Genomic DNA, 21,425 nt, shown 5'->3' on the forward strand with positions numbered 1-21,425 from the left:
AGTGCCCAGTGAAGGAAGAACCCAGAGCACTGGGCTGCTTTGTGTAAGAATGTTGGCGGGAGGAGCCACGAGCCTCATCACACCGGGGATCCCTGGAATGAATATACAGCTCAGCTTCAAACATTCAAGGGCTTTGAGGTATCTGGTTATTGGAGGGCAACCTTCTGGATGGAAAATCAAAGTCCCCCCCTGTGATCTGACAATATTTCATGCTAGGTGCGAGGGCTCACAGCAGCTTGACCTCGGCAAATTAGCTCCCTAAATGTCAGAGGTTAACAAAAAACGAATCTTCAACACGAGGCTTGTGGAGTAACATTGTTAATTGATGGCGATCGAATAACTGCTGGCCTGTCCTCTTATTGATCAACAAGCTGTGTAGTTTTGTCTGAGGGACATGGCTCTGAGGCGTGGGTTGGAAACAATGAGACAGGAAATCGAACCTCATTTGACTGAGTGTAGATTTAATATCCTCCCGTGCCGGTTAGATCATTGAAGGCCTGTATCGCATTGAACATAAAAGACTGGCATTTACAAAACACGCTACCCAGAATCATCAGAAATTTCTTCACCCCAGTTATGACTCGAAAGACATTGACAGCCACGTCTTTGCAGTGATCTATTTGCACAACAGGATCCCACAAACAACAAATAGGCCAGTTGATTTTTTTTTTGACGCCGATACTTATTGAGGGAGGAATGTCAACGTGGGAGAACTCGGCTGGTGTTCAGAGCGTTACCAAGGACCTTTTGCTTGCCCCTGAAAAGGCTGATGAGGCCGCAGTTTAGCGTTCCTTCTGAACGACGGCACTCCTGACGGTATAGCACTCCCTCAGTACTTTGTTCGGACTGGCTAGGTTGGAATACATAACATTCAGACCGAGAAGCTCCCACTGAGCCACAGGCATGAACTGTTGCCACTGCACATGCATTAAATCACCAGATTCACCACAGGAATGCACACACACAGCACCGGGCGACAGAACCTTCCCTAGACAGCACTCAGACACAGCGCCCACACAACTCTCCACGCTTAGCCCTCACATGCACTGCCTTACACACCTCCCACTTGCACACCTGACATACAGGCTGTGGTGTTGGGTGTTCTAACACACAGAAGAGCCAACACAGTTGCATATGGTACAACACTTGTTTATTTAAACTCACTATTTACAACTTGGTCTTTGCACTCTGCACGTGGGGGGCTCCCTGCTTGTGGTGTTTCAACAGCTCTTTCATGCTTCCTTCTCCCCAGACCTACTGACCTCCAGGTGTCGTGCTCGTGCTTTTTATGTGGTTGGTGTTCTTGTCTGTGATTGGTTGTGGTGTTGTGTACTCTGATTTGCCTGTTAGTGTGTCCATCATGATGTGTGTGTTTGAATATCATGACATCCCCCCTTTTTACAAAGATATGTGCCTACGTGGTAATAAATATGATCGTGACGTGAGTGCATCTAAGAGTGTGTGTGTGTCGTGTGCAGCATGTGTCTATGACGGAACTATGTACATGGGGCGATGTCGAGTGCGTCACATGAATCCAGTTGTACCATAACATAACAGAAATGCGAACGAGAGAAGAAGAAAAAAAATTTTGAACAGTTGTCCAGTCAGACGACATCTGGAACGATAAACAACAACAGGTTATCATGTAAAATTGTCCAACTTATTAAACATATGAACTGTATTATAAGTCCATTCTAATGGGTTTGCGACGAATTCGGGTTGACCGCCTTAAGGGTGGATCAAGAACCACCGGCTGCTGTGCAGGCATGGCCATGGGTGGCGATGGAAAGGGCGTGATGTGCGGCAGCTCCACAAAGTCATCCTCGGAAGCCTGTTGAGGATCTGGCGTGTTGTGTGGCTGTGAACGTGGAAGTCGGCGAAGGGCGCGCCGATTGCGGCGACGCACGGAACCATCCGGCATGCGAATCAGGAACGAGCGGGGAGCCACTTGTCGGAGGACTTCGGCCGGTGCTGACCAGCCACCATACGGTTGATGGACGCGTACTTTGTCTCCGGAGGACAGGGGGGGCAGGTCCGTCGCTCGTGTGTCGTACCGACCTTTCTGGCGATCACGCTGCAGTTGCATGTCCCGAAGAACCGCCTCATGGTCTGTTGTCGGTGCCAGGACGGAAGGTACCGTCGTCCTGAGGGAGCGACCCATTTGTAGCTGCGCTGGCGAGAGGCCCGTGGATAACGGGGCCGATCGATAGGCCAGCAAGGCAAGGTTAAAGTCCGATCCGGCATCAGCCGCCTTGCACAGGAGCCGCTTTGCGATGTGGACACCCTTTTCAGCCTTCCCGTTCGATTGTGGATGCAGAGGGCTGGATGTCACATGAGTGAAACCATATGCTGCGGCAAAGGACGACCATTCACGGCTGGCAAAACAAGGTCCATTGTCTGACATGACAGTCCTTGGAATGCCATGGCGAGCAAACGTTTCCTTGCAGGCCCCAATGACTGCGGACGACGTCAGATCATGGAGAGGCATGACTTCCGGGTAGTTTGAGAAGTAGTCTATAATAACAATGTAATCTCTGCCGAGCGCGTGAAATAGGTCAACACCCACCTTCGCCCAGGGGGACGTCACCATCTCGTGTGGTAGAAGTGTTTCCGGAGGTTGCGCCGGCTGAAACCTCTGACAGGTTGTGCAGTTGAGCACCATGTTGGCTATGTCTTCATTAATACCCGGCCAATATACCGCCGCCCGGGCCCTTCGTCTGCATTTTTCGACACCCAAGTGGCCTTCGTGTAGTTGACGAAGAATCATCTGGCGCACACTGTGTGGAATGACGATCCTATGCGATTTCATAAGGACCCCGTCTATATTGGTGAGATCATCTCGCACATTGTAAAACTGGGGGCACTGCCCTTTTAGCCACCCTTCCGTCATGTGGCGCATCACTCGCTGCAGCAGAGGGTCAGTCGCCGTCTCTGCGCGTATGTGGGCCAGACAAGGATCATCAGCTGGCATATTTGCTGCTGTCAGAGTCACGTGTGCCTCAATTTGACGCACGAACCCCTCCGCATCTGGTGGTGTGCTCACTGCTCGGGAAAGAGTGTCCGCCACTATGAGTTCCTTCCCCGGAGTGTAGATCAGTTCAAAATCGTACCTCCTGAGTTTGAGTAAGATGCGCTGGAGGCGAGGAGTCATGTCGTTCAGGTCTTTGTTAATGATGTTGACCAGGGGGCGGTGGTCAGTTTCGACCGTGAATCGTGGCAGGCCATACACATAGTCGTGGAACTTGTCCAGTCCAGTTAACAAGCCCAGGCATTCTTTTTCGATTTGCGCGTAGCGCTGTTCGGTAGGGGTCATGGCTCGTGAGGCATACGCAACCGGGGCCCATGATGACGTGCTGTCTTTTTGCAGGAGTACCGCTCCAATACCAGATTGGCTGGCGTCTGTTGAGATCTTTGTAGGGCGAGTCGCGTCAAAGAAGGCCAGCACTGGTGCCGTGACCAGTTTGTGCTTGAGCTCCTCCCATTCCTGCTGATGCGACTGGTGCCAGTTGAATTCCGTCGATTTTTTTACGAGATGGCGCATGTTTGTTGTATGAGAAGCCAGGTTGGGAATGAACTTCCCAAGGAAGTTGACCATGCCCAGGAATCTTAAGACAGCCTTCTTGTCAGCCGGTCGTGGCATGGCTGTGATGGCGCTAACCTTGTCTGCATCGGGACGGACCCCGGACCTTGAGATGTGGTCCCCGAGGAATTTCAGCTCCGTCTGGCCGAAAGCACACTTCGCACGGTTGAGACGCAGGCCATTTTGCCGTATGCGGGTGAAGACACGTCGAAGACGATGCATGTGTTCCTGCGGAGTGGTGGACCAAATGATGATATCGTCCACATATACACGTACCCCTTCGATGCCTTCCATCATCTGCTCCATAATGCGGTGGAATACTTCAGATGCCGAAATGATGCCGAATGGCATCCGGTTGTAGCAGAATCTGCCAAAAGGGGTGTTGAATGTGCATAGTCTTCGGCTGGCCGGGTCCAGTTGGATCTGCCAGAATCCTTTGGACGCATCCAATTTAGTGAATATGTTGGCTCGCGCCATCTCGCTGGTGAGGTCTTCTCGTTTTGGGATGGGATAGTGTTCCCGCATGATGTTGTTGTTCAGATCTTTTGGATCTATACATATACGGAGCTCGCCAGAGGGCTTCTTTACACAGACCATGGAGCTGACCCATGGCGTGGGCTCCGTGACCTTGGATAGGACCCCTTGGTCCTGAAGAATCTGCAGTTGTGCCTTGAGGCGGTCTTTGAGAGGCGCAGGAACCCTGCGAGGTGCGTGAACGACAGGGATGGCGTCCGGTCTGAGTCGAATCTTGTACGTGTGTGGCAATGTCCCCATGCCTTCAAAAACCTCCTGGTTGTGAGCGAGGAGGGAATGGAGATTCGCGTGGAACTCAGCATCCGGGAAGTCGGATATCTCATCTGGAGAGAGAGACATGATGCGCTGTACCAGGTGAAGGACCTTACACGCTTGTGCGCCCAGTAACGAGTCCTTTGATGAGCCCACAACTTCGAAGGGGAGTGTGGCCGTGTACCCCTTGTGAGTCACCTGTAGCTGGCAAGATCCTACGGACGGGATAACGTTCCCGTTATAGTCAACCATCTGAAGCCGGGATGGTGTGATGAGTGGTTTGACCTTCATGGCCTGGACTGCAGAGTAAGCAATCAGGTTGGCGGATGCGCCGGTGTCCAGACGGAAGGCGACGCGCGATCGGTTGACCGTCAGGGTGGCACACCACTCATCGTCTGGATTGATGGCATTGACCTTGTTGACATCAATGACGGCAACTCTGAAGTCATCCTGGTCATCTGCATCACTTAACTGGAAGTCTTGATGCGTGGGCTGGACGGTCCTGACTCGTGTGCGAGGTTGTCGAGGATGCGCCGGATCCATGGGTTGAGCCGCACGACAGCGGGCTGCGTAGTGGCCTATCATGGCACATCTGTTGCACTGTTGGTATTTTGCAGGACATTGCCCTTTTAAGTGTAGACCTCCACACTTGCTGCACGTCATGACGTCACGGCGTTCGTTGCGCCACTGCGCATGCGCAGTGCGATCTTGCGGTGGGCGCGCCTGCGCAGTGCGTCCCTCGTTGTGGCCGTTATTCTTGGCGCGCACCTGCGCGGGAGACCGCGAAAAGCGCGGGAAGCGGCCGCTGTCGTCCGGGCCGTGGGGCGGGAAGAAATCGACGGCCTGGATGCGTTCAACGTCGTGGGCGGCCTGGCTTGCCGATTCGACGGCTGGGGACCCCCTCCGTGCCAACTCGGACGCCTGAAATCGGGCAAAACGGCAGGTCGCATTTTCATGGAGGACACAGGCTTCCACAGCAGACGCTAAGGTGAGGCTCTTTATTTTAAGAAGCTGCTGGCGTAGGCCACTGGAGGCAACGCCAAAAACAATCTGGTCCCTGATCATGGACTCTGTGGTGGTGCCGTAACCGCAGGACTGCGCTAGAATCCGGAGGTGCGTCAAAAAGGGTTGAAAAAGCTCCTCCTTACCTTGCAGGCGTTGCTGAAAGATGTATCTTTCGAAAGTTTCGTTTACTTCAGTTTGAAAGTGCTGGTCCATTTTGAGGATGACCGTGTCATATTTGGCCTGGTTTTCGCCTTCCTCGAACACCAGTGAATTAAAGACATCATTTGGGTGGGGGCCTGCGTAGAAGAGGAGCATTGCAATCTTCGAATCATCCGAGACATTCTGTTTTTCGGTGGCACGGATGTACAGGTCAAATCGCTGCCTGTAGAGCTTCCAGTTGGTGCCTAGGTTCCCCGTGACTTGCATCGGCTGCGGTTTGCCGGTGTGGTCCATGTCCAGAATGGCAGGTTGGTAGGCAGGTATCGATCCACTCCTGTACCATGTGGTGTTGGGTGTTCTAACACACAGAAGAGCCAACACAGTTGCATATGGTACAACACTTGTTTATTTAAACTCACTATTTACAACTTGGTCTTTGCACTCTGCACGTGGGGGGCTCCCTGCTTGTGGTGTTTCAACAGCTCTTTCATGCTTCCTTCTCCCCAGACCTACTGACCTCCAGGTGTCGTGCTCGTGCTTTTTATGTGGTTGGTGTTCTTGTCTGTGATTGGTTGTGGTGTTGTGTACTCTGATTTGCCTGTTAGTGTGTCCATCATGATGTGTGTGTTTGAATATCATGACACAGGCGCAGCGTGAAACAAGACAGCACTTACTGAGCAGCCCAGACTGAAGAGCTTTTGCATGCAGGGTCCTCACATAGACTCATTCTAACCTCTCACTGTGGCTCGGGCGCACAGCTGGCAACCACAGAGAAATGTCGAGGTGATATATTTATAGAATTAACAGTGCCGAACGAGGCCATTTGGCCTATCGAGTCTGCACCAGCCTTTGGAAAGAGCACCCTACTTAAGCCCACACCTGTACCCTATTCCCGTAATCCAGTGGGGTAGCTAACCTTTTGGACACTAAGGGGTAATTTAGCGCGGCCAATCCACCTAAGTTGCACGTCTTTGGACTCTGGGAGGAAACCACAGCACCCGGAGGAAACCCACGCAGACACGGGGAGAACGTGCAGTCTCCACACGGACAGTCACCCGAGGCTGGAATTGAACCCGGGACCTGGAGCTGTGTGGCAGCAGTGCTAACCACTCTGCCACTTTGCCGCCCCAAAAGGGAAGATGAGGGTTACATTTTTTTTTAAAAGTCCAATTAATGTGTGACCAACCCACCTACCCTGCACATCTTTGGGTTAGACCATAAGACCTAGGAGCAGAATTAGGCCATCGGGTCTCGTCCACTCAATCATGGCTGATATTTTTCTCATCCCCAGGTGTGAGGGGTGAGACACATGTAGACTCGGGGAGAATATGCAAACTCCCCACAGACAGTGAGCCGGGGCCAGGACCGAACCTGGGTCCTCGTCACTGTGAGGCAGCAGTGCTAACCACTGGGCCACCGAGCCACCAGTCGAGGGCGATGGAGTGAGATGACGAGCGGTGGGAAGAAGCTCACGTGGAGCTTAAACCCTGCTTGGACGGATAGCAATGCTGCAAGTTCTATGTAATTCCCAACACTGTTCAGTCACCGCTGTGCATGGGGTTTAGAAGGCGTTGATCTAACCGGCATGCAGCATACCTGTCCCAATGAACATGACGTCGTACTGTCCATCCTCTGCCTCTACCCGGTCCACCACGATCTGTGTCATCTTGTACTGGACATTGGTTTTAATGAGCACCGGATGCTGATTTAGAGGATACACCGGCTGGAACATCAGCGGATGACTGCGAGCAAAATGGAGGACATCGTCGGGGTAATCCTTGGTGCTGGTGTACTGCTGACTGGGTTGGGTGGTAATCTTGCTGGGACACTGTAGAAAAAAGAGCAATTAAAAAAAAAGAACCAATAGCAATGCATGGAAGATAGGTGACGGGGTCAATCATTAAAAGCTGCTAATCTTGACATGTACTTCTTCACATTGAGGCCTATTTGTTCTTTCAGGAAACAGAGGTGAACATCTGGGAACGTAAGTGACATGGGACAAGCATTAACAGCGAATCCAAAATTAACTGGGATATGATTCCTGGGCTGGGGAAGAAGGATTGACTTGTCAAATGCCAGTAGAGGGAGAGTTGATTCATGGTGACAGGGAATTAGATACACGTCTGGGAGTTTCCTGGGATGTTGGAATCATTGGCAAGGCTGGAATTTCCCACCCGTCCATAGTTACCCTTGAGGAGGTGGCCACGGGCCTTCTTAAAGTGCTGCATTGTAACCGTTTGATCCAATGCGTTTGGGTGCAGGGCCACTCCAGAGGGCAGTTTAGAGTCAACCGCACTGCTATGGGCCTGGAGTCAGAGGGAGACCAGACCAGGTAAGGGTTCCTTAAACATCAACGAATAAAAATTACAAATAAATTTCAAAAATCCAACATTTTCGTCGTCACTTTTACTGGTGCAAACTTTTTATTTCTTGTCTTTTTTTTTTCAATTGAATTCAAAATACTCAACCTGCTGTGGTTGGATTTGAACTCGCGGACCCTGACTTATGTGTCGAGATTGTGGAATATTTGCACAGATATCTCATTCAGGCCATGATGGATGGTCAGAGGTAATGCTCTCGATCTGCTCCGCGGCCTTTTCTTGTTTTATGCGTATTGAGCACCCGGCCCCAGATTCGAAAGACCCAGGAGGCCGGGTAGTTGGGCGAACGCTGGTTTATTCATGATCAAAAGAATCTGAACTAAGGCAGTAAATACAGACACAGTATTACCGAGATGGCAGTCCCTGTCTGGGCCGGCCTTTGTACAAGATAACTGTGAGCCCCAGCTCGGCGTGCCTCTGCCCACTAGCGGGGAAGATTGTATTCTACGGGTCCCATGGGGAGATTGATTCGGGTATCCCCGGGGGTTATTAACAGACGTTCAGCTTGCCTGCACTCTCACAAGCCTCCTTTTGAAACTGTGCATGTATCCCGCAGAACATGTCGAGACAGATGCCCACTGGCACACAGCAAGTGGCATTGAGCTAACCCGGGCATCAAAACGGGGTATTCCTGCGCATCCTCTGGAAAGCAACAAATGAACATTGATAAACAGCAGGAGTATGGCACCAGCCTGCCTGCCATTTGAGTCAATGATTAGCAAAGCAAGTCGCCCGCCTGTCCACTTGGTGGAAGAATGGCAATATAAATCAGACTATGTGGAGATACCAGAACAGCATTCAATGATTTTCCCTTGCTGGGATACTCACAGATCCAGGTCTTGGGTAAGGAACTTTGCCCTCATACGCTGTCCACTGATAGTCAGGTCCTTCCTTGTGAGCGTAAGGTCCATTGAACACCTCTCGTATATCAGCCATGTGATAGACGCAAACAGCATAGCCTTGGAAGACATTACTGAAATAATATTTACAATATAAAAACGGTCAAATATCGAAATACGATCCTTTGCTTGACAGTCAATTCTTGTCTGCATTTCAAATGAGAACCAGCCTTGTCTCTAGACTCTGCTACATCAACTATCCATGACCAACAATCAATAGACTTTTAGCCCCAGTTCTAACAATGGCCCAGAAAGCAGGTAGTCCAGTGATTATGATACTGGATTCAGGTTGGGAGTTCAAATCCCGACAGTACAAGCTGCAGAATCAATTTCATAAATCCAGCAATTTATAGTCCAGCGTGAGGAAAAATGACCATGAAAGCTGGAACCCAAGTGGGACCTTGATGTCCTTTAGGGATGGAGCTGCCATCCCAATATAGCCTGGGCTCTGTGTGACTCCAGTCCTGCCACTAGGTGTTTGACACTTAATGCCTTCAGGTCAACGAAGGAAGGACAATAAGAGCTGCCTCGTCAGTGCCACTCACAACTTGAAAACAAATTAAAAATAAAGAATCTATACTGATGTGTTGGGTATGCCGGGTCTGCGAGGACTGTGTTTACTGCAGCAGTGAGAGAGACAGGCTTCCAACAATTGAAGAAATGCAACTCGATTTTATTGAACTCTTAACTATCATGCATACTTTAACTGTGGGTTGACACTATGCTGACTTGACTGGAGACCTGAGGCTAACCTGACCAGACTATCTTACTACCACATGTTGTATGTTCTAGTTGCTGCTCACGGGCTCTGACTGTGGCTGGATCCCAAGAGAGTGGGAAAACTAGTGCCCTCTGGCTTTATAGTTGTCGTGTCCTGTCTGGTGATTGGCTGCTGTGTTCCGTGTGTTCACTGGTCATCCTGTGTGTCAATCACTGCCTGTCTGTGCACCATCATATACCTGTATGTATATTATGACATATACCTCTTTAATCCACAACTGTACCTATTCATAGAATTTACAGTGCAGAAGGAGGCCATTCGGTCCATCGAGTCTGCCCCGGCTCTTGGAAAGAGCACCCCACCCAAGGTCAACACCGCCACCCTATCCCCATAACCCAGTAACCCCACCCAACACTAAGGGCAATTTTGGACACTAAGGGCAATTTATCATGGCCAATCCACCTAACCTGCACATCTTTGGACTGTGGGAGGAAACCGGAGCACCCGGAGGAAACCCACGCAGGGAGGATGTGCAGACTCCGCACAGACAGTGACCCAAGCCGGAATCGAACCTGGGACCCTGGAGCTGTGAAGCAATTGTGCTATCCACAAGGCTACCGTGCTGCCCTGGAACAACCACACAGAAATAAAAAGGAACAGAATTCACGATAGGCTGTCATAGTCCAGGCTGATCCCATTCCAACTGGAGGAGTCACTGGAGCTGAACACTGATTTTCCTCTCCCTTGTCTCGGCACTTTGAGGTCAATTTGCGTTGTCCCGCCATCCATCTCTGCTATCAGCTCAGTTAGCTCAGCACAGGCTAAGTTTAACTACCATTGCCACTGTTTATTTTGTTAGGACCACAAAGAATTATATCGCAAACTACAGCTTAATCTCACGTCATCTGATATCCATAAACCACTGGGCCTCTGTTCTCGTAGTTTGTGTTCTTGGAAACTGTAATGTAAATTTGTAAACCTAACACTCAGCCCATTGGCACAAATCTTGAGTTGACTGGATGCTTGCTCAATGTGTGTTACTTTCCTTTGTGCCTCTTCAGCAGAGGCACCATTTGCTTATTTTAACTAGTTAGCCACTGCATTGTTGATGCTAAATACTCATACCCCAGCACTTATACCTGGGGTGTTTCGAGGTAGATTATCCACTGTAAAATTGGCATGCTTTGCACCATTTTAACTCTAAGAATTAGGCAGGCTGCCTATTCCTGCCCTATGTGTGAAATTACACCCATAACTGACCTAGTGGGCAGCACGGTAGCACAAGTGGATAGCACTGTGGCTTCACAGCGCCAAGGTCCCAGGTTCGATTTCCCGCTGGGTCACTGTCTGTGCGGAGTCTGCACGTTCTCCCCGTGTCTGCGTGGGTTTCCTCCGGGTGCTCTGGTTTCCCCCCACAGTCCAAAGACGTGCAGGTTAGGTGGATTGGCCGCGCTAAATCGTCCTAAGTGACCAAAAAGGTTAGGAGGGGTTATTGGGTTGCAGGGAAAGGGTGGAAGTGAGGCTTAAGTGGGTCGGTGCAGACTCGGTGGGCCGAATGGCCTCCTTCTGCACTGCATGTTCTATGTAAAGTCAAAGACATAACAATGAAGCTGCATTTATATAGCACCTTTCACAACCTCAGGACATGTCAAAGTACTTTCCGCCCAATGAAGTGCATTTTGAAGTGTGCTCACGGTTGCAATTTCGGAACGGCAGCAGCCGATTAGTGCACAGCAGGATCCCACAAACAGCAATGTGATAACAACCAGTTCGTCTGTTTTTAGTGACGTTGGTCGCGGGGAGAAATATTGGCCAGGACACCAGGGAGAACCCCCATAATCTTTAAAATAGTACCAATGGATCTTTTACGTCCACTTAAGACAGCCGGCCAGCAGGTCCCTGCTTGGCGTCTCATCTGAAAGCCGGCACGTCCGACAGAGCAGCGCTCCCTCAGTACCGCAATGAAATGTCAGCCCAGATTGTGCGACCAAGTCCTTGTGGTGCAACGGTAGTGCTTCACACTCCCGATCAGGAGGTCGCGTGTTCAAGTCACGACAGGCTGACAGAGTCTTTCTGCTGGCAAAACCAGAGACCCCTGCGGCCAGCGACCGGCCACAACTGCGCCCTCAGAAGGACATCAAAAAAAAAATCTCCTGTCACAATTTGAGGACGTGCATGGCTGCTCTCCGGGTATCTTGGCCAGCACTTAGCTCCAAACTTTGGTTTTAAAAAAAACAACTGCACTTCAAAAATACTTCACTGAATGTGCAGTACCTTTCAATTCTTCACTCATTCATGGGATCTGGGTGTCATTGGCAAGGCCAGCATTTCTTGCCCATCCTTAATTACCCCTGAATTGAGTGGCTTGCTAGGCCATTTCAAAAGGCAGTTAAGTGTCAACCGCATTGCTATGGTCTGGAGTTACAGGTAGGCCAGACCAGGTAAGGATGGCAGATTTCCTGCCCTGCTATTGAACCAGATTTCTACAACAATCAATGATAATTGTCATTGTAGTATTAGAGTTTGCAAGGGTTTGTAATGTGTGGGATTGTATAAACAACACCTTCCAAATGATGATGTTGGAGACTATGACTCGAAGTTGAAGAGGGAGAATCATAGATTATCATAGAATTTACAGTGTAGAAGGAGGCCATTCGGCCCATCGAGTCTGCACCAGCTCTTGGAAAGAGCACTCTACCCAAGGTCAACACCTCCACCCTATCCCCATCCCCCAGTAACCCCACCCAACACTAAGGGCAATTTTGGACACTAAGGGCAATTTATCACAGCCAATCCACCTAACCTGCACATCTTTGGACTGTGGGAGGAAACCGGAGCACCCGGAGGAAACCCATGCACACACGGGGAGGACGTGCAGACTCCGCACAGACAGTGAACCAAGCTGGGAATCGAACCTGGGACCCTGGAGCTGTGAAGCAATTGTGCTATCCACAATGCTACCGTGCTGCCCAATGTCCATGACTTCAGCAGCGTTAGATCTTGTCATGAATAGCTGTACATAGTTCCGTCGTATAAAATAGACTAGTTGTTGCTTGAGCACACTAGCATCTCAGTCGCCATTCCAAAGCTGGACTAATCGGCACAACGCAGTCATGGTCACCATTCCTGAGATTACCCTTTGCATTCCACCAACTGCCATGGTGGGATTTGAACTTGCATCTTCAGAGCATTAGGCTGCACCTCTGGATGCTAGTCCAGTGACAAACAACTACGCCACTGCCTTCCCCAAACAACCTGCAATCGTGAAAGGCACTGCTTAAATACAAAATGAATAAACTCCTACTGCGTCTCAACAGTTTTAGATTGCTAATTAAAAGAGCAAATAAATTGACTTCCTACCTTATCGTGCTAAATAGAGCATAGATTTCTGGATTCTTCTCATCCTTAGTCCTCAGTAGAAACACATCCTCTGTGACACAGGCAAATATTATATAATAATAACCTTTATTATTGTCACAAGTAGGCTTACATTAACACTGAAATGAAGTTACTGTGAAAATCCCCTAGTCGCCACATTCCGGAGTGCCTATTTGGGTACACAGAGGGAGAATTCAGAATGTCCAATTTACCTAACAGCACGAATCACCAATAGATGAATTGATAAGCAGGCAAAAATTCTCATATCATTGGAAATTTCCATTAGCATTTGGTTTCTATACTCCGAAGGTGATTCAAATGTGTACTCTCCACCTTTGCACTATCCCAACGCCAATGTTCACTTCTCCAAGTGAACTGGTAAACACATCCTAAAAGGGTAGGTCTAGGATTTCACTGGAGAAGAGAGATTTGTCCGGCCTTTGGCTTTGTCCTGTGGAGCTGGCCGGGGAATGCCTAGTGCTGAGATGCAAGGTATTGCAAGCGAAACGATCTTCCATTTCCATTTCCATTTCCCCCATTCCCCACCTTAAAGAAGCGAAATAATTTCTTGCTTACCAAGCTCATCAAAGTATGTGTCTATCCCATCAGGTCCTGGAACAGAACATATCAGCCTGGCTTTGACGAATGTGCTCCATTTGTTTACCAGTGCCCTTTGACCTCCTGCGTCATTCTGAAATGCACCATTGTAAACACCTCATCAGTTATGTTTCATGAACTTCTGGGATCATTGCCTACCCAAATAATGACTTCTCACCCTCAGTTAGATGCCAACAGCAAACTAATTGACATTCTGATTCTTATAAACATTTCTGTCGTTCAGGAGAAGTAAGATCTAAATCGGTCATGGGATCAAAGGACAGATTGGGTGAGATTTTCCGCCGGTGGGATTTTCCATTCCCGTTGAGGTCAGTGGATCTCAGAATGGCTCACTGCATTTTCCAGCCCCATCCACTCCGTGGCAGGGCCATAAAATTCAGCCCATTGTCTCTATTCTCTGCCCAACTGACGTCAGAGCATCAAAACAACAAACTCTCTTTATTTCCTGTCTTCTTTTCTTGCTATACTGACATTTCACAAGCATTTAAGAACATAACAATGCCAAGTAAACATACATAATAATAACATCCTTTTATAGTCACAAATATGAAGTTACTGTGAAAAGCCCCGAGTCCGTCACATTCCTACGCCTGTTCGGGTAAGCTGGTACGGGAATTGAAATTGCGCTGCTGGCCTTGTTCTGTCTCACAAACCAGCTTGTTTAGCCCTGAGCTAAACCAGCCCTACATCCATCCTTTTTAGGTAGATGAACTTCCATCTTTCCCCCTTTCCATTATTCCATCCCCTGAAAAGAGATGGAGATGCCGCCAGAGGACCAGAGGACCAGAGGCTGCTCTCCCCTTTGAGAGAGAGAGCGGCCTGATGGTGATTTAACCCGAGGATCAGAGAAGGCGGGGCATTCGTGAAAAGGCCTCATCGCATATGAGGTGGTGTCGCTTCGCGTCATGAACCAACCATCCAACCAACTGCGATAATCAACCCCCTTCCCTTCGGGCATTAACCTACACCCATTTGTACTGGTGTTTATAGGATCTTGCTGCTTGCAAAATGCTTACAACTAACAATCAGTGACACTAATGTTATATTGCCGCTGATAGTAATGAGCTGAGTTGGGGCTTACAAGGCATAATTTCAAAATTTGCAGATGACACAAAACTTTGAAATGTGTATGAATAACGTGTGTGTGTGTGTGGGGGGGGGGGGGGGGGGGGGGAGGGGGGGGGGGCATTGGCAGTCTGGTAAAATGGGCAGAAACCTTGCAGATGACATTTAACACAGACAATGATGATGTGATACATTTTGGTAGGCAGACTGAGGCACAACATGAAGCGAAATGATATTAAAATGGGGAACAGAGAGACCGGGGGCGTGCCCACTCAAATCTTTGAACGTAGCAGGACAAGTTGAAAGGCTGTTAAAAAAAAGCATACGAGATTCCGGGCTTGATTAATAAAACCAGTGTGTTCAATCGCGAGGAGGTAACGCTTAACCTTTGTAAAACACTGGCGAGGCCACAGCTGACCTTTGTGTTCAATGTTGGGCACTTCACTTCAGGAAGGATATCGAGGCCTTCAGGAGGGGCAGGAGAGATTTATATTAATAATAATCTTTCTTATTGTCACAAGGAGGTTTGCATTAACGCTGCAGTGCATTTATTGTGAAAAGCTCCCAGTCGCCACATTCCGGCGCCTGTTCGGGTACACAGAGGGAGAATGCAGAATGTCCAAATTACCTAACAGCACGTCTTTCGGGACTTGTGGGTGGAAACCGGAGCACCCGGAGGAAACCCGCGTAGACACGGGGAGAACGTGCAGACTCCGCAGCAGACAGTGACCCAAGCCAGGAATCGAACCGGGTCCCAAAGCACCGGAGCCCATACTCACCTGGACTGCAGCAGTTCAAGAAGGTGGCTCGCCACCTCCCTTTCAAGGGCAATTGGGGATGGAGAATGAAGGCTGGCCTTGCCAGCGATGCTCATACCCCAAAAGGTTCAAAAATCAAGGCTTATGGGGAAAAGGTGGGAAAGTGGATTCATGGATTATCATAAGACCATGAGATGTAGGAGCAGAAGTCGACCTTCAGTCCATCAGGTCTGCTCTGCCATTCAATGAGGTCATGGCTGGTCTGACATAAAAGTCTACAAAAGTCTGAGAACACGCGCAAACAGATTCAAAAACAGCTTCTTCGCGCTGTTACCAGACTCCTAAACGACCCTTTTATGGATGGACCTCATTAACACTACACCCCTGTATGCTTCACCTGATGCTGGTATCTATGTATTTACATTGTGTACCTTGTGTTGCCCTATTATGTATTTTCTTTTTCTTTTCTTTTCTTTTCATGTACTAAATGATCTGTTTGAGCTGCTCGCAGAAAAATACTTTTCACTGTACCTCGGTACACGTGACGATAAACAAATCCAATATGATAATCCTCAACTCCACTTTCCTGCCTTATCCCCATAACCCTTGATTCCCTTACTGATTAGAAATCTGTCTAGCTCAACCATGAATATGCTTAACGACCTCTTCAGCTCTCTGCGGTAAGGAATTCCACACATTCACTCCTTTCTGAAAGGATAAATTCTTCGTCATCTCTGTCTTAAATGGGTGACTCCTTACTCTGAGATGATGCCCTCTGGTCCTAGACTCTCCCACAAGAGGAAACATCCTCTCAGTATCAAACCTGCCAAGCTCCCTGAGAATCCTGGGCGGGATTCTCCGACCCCCGCTGAGCCGGAGAATCGGCGGGGGGTGGCGTGAATTCCGCCCCTGCCGGCTGCCGAATTATCCGGCGTCGGGGTTTTGGCGGTGGTGGGAATCGCGGCGCGCCAATCGGTGACCGCTGGCAGCGCCCCCCCCCCCCCCGGCGATTCTCCAGCCCGCGGTGGCCAAGCGGCCGCCCATTTTAGGCTGGTCCCGCCGGCTTAAATTAGACCTGGTACTTACCGGCGGGACCTGGCTCTGCGGGCGGCCTCCGGGGAGCGCGGGGGGATCTGGCCCCGGGGGGGTGCCCCCACGGAGGCCTCGCCCGCGATTGGGGCCCACCAATCCGCGGGCAGACCTGTGCCGTGGGGGCACTCTTTCCCTCCGCACAGGCTGCTGTCAACCTCCGCCATGGCCGGTGCGGAGACGAACCCCCCTGCGCATGCGTTGGGACGACGCCAGCACACGCTGGCGCTCCCGCGCATGCGCCAACTCGCGCCAGCCGGCGGAGGCCCTTGGCGCGGCACCAACCCCGCCGGCGCCAGCCTAGCCCCTGAAGGTGCGGAGGATTCCGCACCTTCTGGGCGGCCCGACGCCGGAGTGGTTCATGCCACTCCTCGGCACCGAGACCGCCCGCCCCGCCAGGTAGGGGAGAATCCTGCCCCCTGTATGTCCCAAAAGGTCATCTCTCATTCTTCTAAACTCCATTGGGTACAATTTCAACCTACTCAACCTCTCCTCAAAGAGAATCCCTCCATACCCAGGATCAAGCCAGTGAACCTTCTTTGGACTGCCCCCAATGCCAGCATATCTTTCCTTAGATAAGGTGGCCAAAACTATTCACAGTTTCCCAGGTGTGATCTAACTTGTATAGTTTTAGCAAGACCTTCCTATTTTTATACGCCACTTCCTTTGAAATGTAGACCAACATTCCATTTGCCGTCCCTATTAGCTGCTGAACTTGCAGGATAGCTTTCTGTGATTTATACAAGAGGACACCCAAATCTCTCTGTGCTGCAGTTTTTCTCCATTTACATTATATTCAGCTCCTTTATTCATCCTACCAAAGTGAACAACTTCACACTTTCCTTCATTATATTCCATCTGCCAGATTTTTTGCCCACTCACTTAACCTGTCTATATACCTGTGCAGACTCTTTGTGTCACACTCACCACTTGCCTTCCCACCTATTTTTGTGTCATCCGCAAACTAGGCAATAGTACATTCATTCCCTCATCCAAGTCATTAATATATATTGTAAATAATCGTGGCCCCAGTACCTAGCCCTGTGGCACTCCACTAGTTACAGGTTGCCATCCTGAAAATGCCCCTCTTACCCCAACTCACTGTCTTCCAGCAGTTAGCTGATCCTCTAGCCAATATACAACCCCCAACACCCTGGTCTCTGATCTTATTAAATAGCCTTTTGTGTGGTATCTTATCGAATGCTTTTTGGAAATCCAAGTATATTACATCTACTGGTCCCCCTTTATCTATCCTGCTCATTAACACCTCAAAGAATTCCAAAATGTTTATCAGACATGATTTCCCCTTCATGACGCCATACTGACTCTGCTCGATTATATTATGTATTTCCAAATGGACTCTGAACATTTTTCCAGTGACAGATGTTAAGTCAACGGATCTATAGTTACTCGTTTTTTGTCTCCCTCCCTTTTTGAATAAGGGTGTTTTTCACTGTTGGCAGGCTTCCAATCCTCTGGATGTTTCCAGAACTTAAAGAGTGAAAGATATCACCTCAGATCAGCCATGATTTCATTGAATGGTGGGGTATACTTGATGGGCCGAATGGTATGTTTCTGCTCCTATGTCTTATGGTCTTATCAAGAAAGTAGGTTTGTATCCACTGGGGCGGCACGATGGCGCAGTGGTTAGCACTGCTGCCTCACGGCGCTGAGGGACCGGGTTCGATCCCGGCCCTGGGTCACTGTCCGTGTGGAGTTTGCACATTCTCCCCGTGTTTGCGTGGGTTTCACCCCCATAACCCAAAGATGTGCAGGGTAGGTGGATTGGCCACGCTGAATTGAAAAAAATAATTGGGTTCTCTAAATTTAAAAAAAATAGAAATAAATGTTTGTATCCACGGGAGTTTAGAAGAGTGAGAGGCGACTTCAAAATCTTGAAGATCCTGAGGGGTATTGACAGGGTGGATTTGGAGAGGATTGTTACTCTTGTGGGTGAATCTAGAATTCGGGGATATTGTGGTTTCTCATTGAAGACAGAGATGAGGAGAAATCTTTACCCCTCTGAGGATCGTGAGTCTCTGGAACTCTCTTTCTGAAAAGGCGGTGCAAACAGAATCTTTGGGCGCGATCTAACTAAATGGGAACAAAGTCCCAGAGGGAATGCTATCGAACATCACTCGGGTTCGATAGGGGGCCTCAACGGGGAACATAGCCCCATTTTCTGCAGAGGAGCTTCGCTTGACGGAACTCCTCAGTGTAGCGAGAGATTGGGATGTCAATGGCCTCCCACTCTCTGGAGTCCCCGATGCGCCCCCCCTGACATCCCCTCCCCCCCCCCCGCCCCCCCCCCCCCCCGCAAGCCCCAACTCACTAGGAAGGGGTCCCCAGGCCCCACTGCACCCCACTTCCAACATGCATGCAGGGCACCCCCAGGCCCGATCGCCACAGTGCGTAAAATGCCAGCTTGGCACCTTGGCAGTGCAAACCTGGTACCCTGGCAGTGCCCCTGCCAGCAAGCAGTCCCACCTGGGTAACTTGGCAGTGGCAGGCTGGCACCCAGGTGGGACTGCTAGGGTGCCAGGCTGGCAGTGTCAGGGTGCTCAGGTTGCACCAGCAGTACCAGGTGGGGATGCGCCTGCGGGCCTCGGATCTCCTGGGAGACCCCCATAAGTGCTGTTCCATCTGTTCCGCGTTTGTGGAGGCCGGCACTGAATAGCGACCACCCGAGGTCTCTGAGGCAAAGGGGGTACGTCCCAACGTCTCGGGTGCCCCGGGAAACTGCATATTAGAGTGAGACTGTCTCGCTCTAATGTGCAGATTTGCCAAAAAGTCATCCTGCCGACAATGGGCGGGATTTACATCGCAACATCTTGCGAGATAATTGCGAGCTGGGTAGATCCCAGGAGAGGGGTCTCCTGGCTTCTATTGGCCACGTTGCGCCACGGCGCTCTGCTTTCCGGTCGCAGCGTGGCCACTCGATGGCGCCCTTTGCTTATAATTAAAGTAGAGCCAGATAGATTATTGATTAGCAAGGGGGTGAAAGGTTATCGGGGGTCGGCAGGAATGTGAGGTTGAGGTTACAATCAGATCAGCCATGACCTTATTGAACGTCTCAAGGAGCCGAGTGGCCTATTCCTGCTCCCGATTTGCATGTTTGCGTGCTCGTATCGACGTATGAACGGCAGCGGGTCAAGAAGGCAGATCACCATTATCTTCGCCAAGGCAATCTGGGGTGTCAACAAAATGTGGGCTGAGCCAGCGACCCCCATATCGTGTGCAAGAATAAAAAGACACTCGCTGGGGAGGAGGGGGCAGTGTTCCCATTTTTAATGGGCAGGATCGGAGGCGAGAGCGATAAACTCCAAGTGAGTCCCAAAACGCAGCCTATGCCGGAGGGAATTCCCATTCCGATTGTCCCCAACCCCTATCAATGACGTAACGGGAAATCCGAGGTTGAACGTCAGGCTCCTCATTTCAGTAGAAAACATAATTATCCCTCCCCGCCCCCTATGAGATTGACCTTTCCCGTCTGTATGAATTATGACAGATCCCACATGATGTGCACCTGGGGGTAGAACCCCCGCCCCCCCCCCCCGGAGGCGTAGAGGTGAGTACATCCCCCGGGGAGTAAGAGGGTCCAGGCAGCACTCTGGCACTTCCCTGAGGACTGCATGGGCACTGTCCCCTGCCACCGCACGGACGTGCCAGGAGGCAGTGCCAGGGGAGATCTTCTGTGGGGGGCGGGTGTTGCGCGGGTGGGTGTTCCATGGGGAGAAGGGATTTTGTGGAGTGGGGGGGATGGTTCCGTGGGGGTTCTATATTTTTAACACCCCGCCAGCGAGGCGTCATGTGTCATAGAGCCACAGCACAGAAAAGGCCATTCAGCCCATCACGTCTGCACCGGTCAAAAACACCGACCTCACTATTAAAGAACAAAGAACAAAGAAAGGTGCAGCACAGGAACAGGCCCTTCGGCCCTCCAAGCCCGTGCCGACCATGCTGCTCGTCTGAAATAAAATCTTCTGCACTTCCCGGGTCCATATCCCTCTATTCCCATCCTATTCATGTATTTGTCAAGATGCCCCTTAAATGTCACTATCGTCCCTGCTTCCACCACCTCCTCCGGCAGCGAGTTCCAGGCACCCACTACCCTCTGTGTAAAAAACTTGCCTCGTACATCTCCTCTAAACCTTGCCCCTCACACGTTAAACCTATGCCCCCGAGTAATTGACCCCTCTACCCTGGGAAAGAGCCTCTGACTATCCACTCTGTCTATGCCCCTCATAATTTTGTAGACCTCTATCAGGTCGCCCCTCAACCTTCGTCGTTCCAGTGAGAATAAACTGAGTTATTTTCACCTCTCCTCATAGCTAATGCCCTCCATACCAGGCAACATCCTGGTAAATCTCTTCTGCACCCTCTCCAAAGCCTCCACATCCTTCTGGTAGTGTGGAGACCAGAATTGAACACTATACTCCAAGTGTGATCTAACTAAGGTTCTATACTGCTGCAACATGACTTGCCAATTTTTGTACTCAATGCCCCGACCAATGAAGGCAAGCATGCTATGTGCCTTTTTGACTACCTTGTCCACCTGTGTTGCCTCTTTCACTGACCTGTGGACCTGTACACCTAGATCTCTCTGACTGTCAACACTCTTGAAGGTTCTACCATTCACTGTATATTCCCTACCTGCATTAGACCTTCCAAAATGCATTACCTCACATTTGTATGGATTAAACTCCATCTGCCATCTCTCTGCCCAAGTCTGCAAACAATCTAAATCCTGCTGTGTCCTCTGACAGTCCTCATCACTATCCGCAATTCCACCAACCTTTGTGTCGTCTGCAAACTTACTACTCAGACCAGTTACGTTTTCCTCCAAATCATTTATATATACTACGAACAGCAAAGGTCCCAGCACTGATCCCTGCAGAACACCACTAGTCACAGCCCTCCAATCAGAAAAGCATCCTTCCATTGCTACTCTCTGCCTTCTATGACCTAGCCAGTTCTGTATCCATC

The 21,425-nt window shown here is 50.0% G+C and overlaps 1 protein-coding gene across 1 annotated transcript in view; it reads right to left on the bottom strand.

The window, feature by feature from the left end:
* LOC140388571 (semaphorin-3G-like) overlaps positions 1 to 21,425 on the bottom strand; it is a 207,214-nt gene that overhangs the window by 23,280 nt on the left and 162,509 nt on the right. Inside the window, exons 8-11 of the mRNA XM_072472981.1 lie at positions 13,486 to 13,600; positions 12,892 to 12,961; positions 8,740 to 8,884; positions 7,127 to 7,358 (exon numbers count right to left, since the gene is read on the bottom strand). Of these exons, the coding sequence (XP_072329082.1) occupies positions 7,127 to 7,358; positions 8,740 to 8,884; positions 12,892 to 12,961; positions 13,486 to 13,600 (562 nt within the window). The remainder of the gene's footprint in view (positions 1 to 7,126; positions 7,359 to 8,739; positions 8,885 to 12,891; positions 12,962 to 13,485; positions 13,601 to 21,425) is intronic.

The sequence above is a fragment of the Scyliorhinus torazame genome, chromosome 13 (assembly GCF_047496885.1).
Source record: "Scyliorhinus torazame isolate Kashiwa2021f chromosome 13, sScyTor2.1, whole genome shotgun sequence".
Taxonomy (NCBI): Eukaryota; Metazoa; Chordata; class Chondrichthyes; order Carcharhiniformes; family Scyliorhinidae; genus Scyliorhinus; species Scyliorhinus torazame.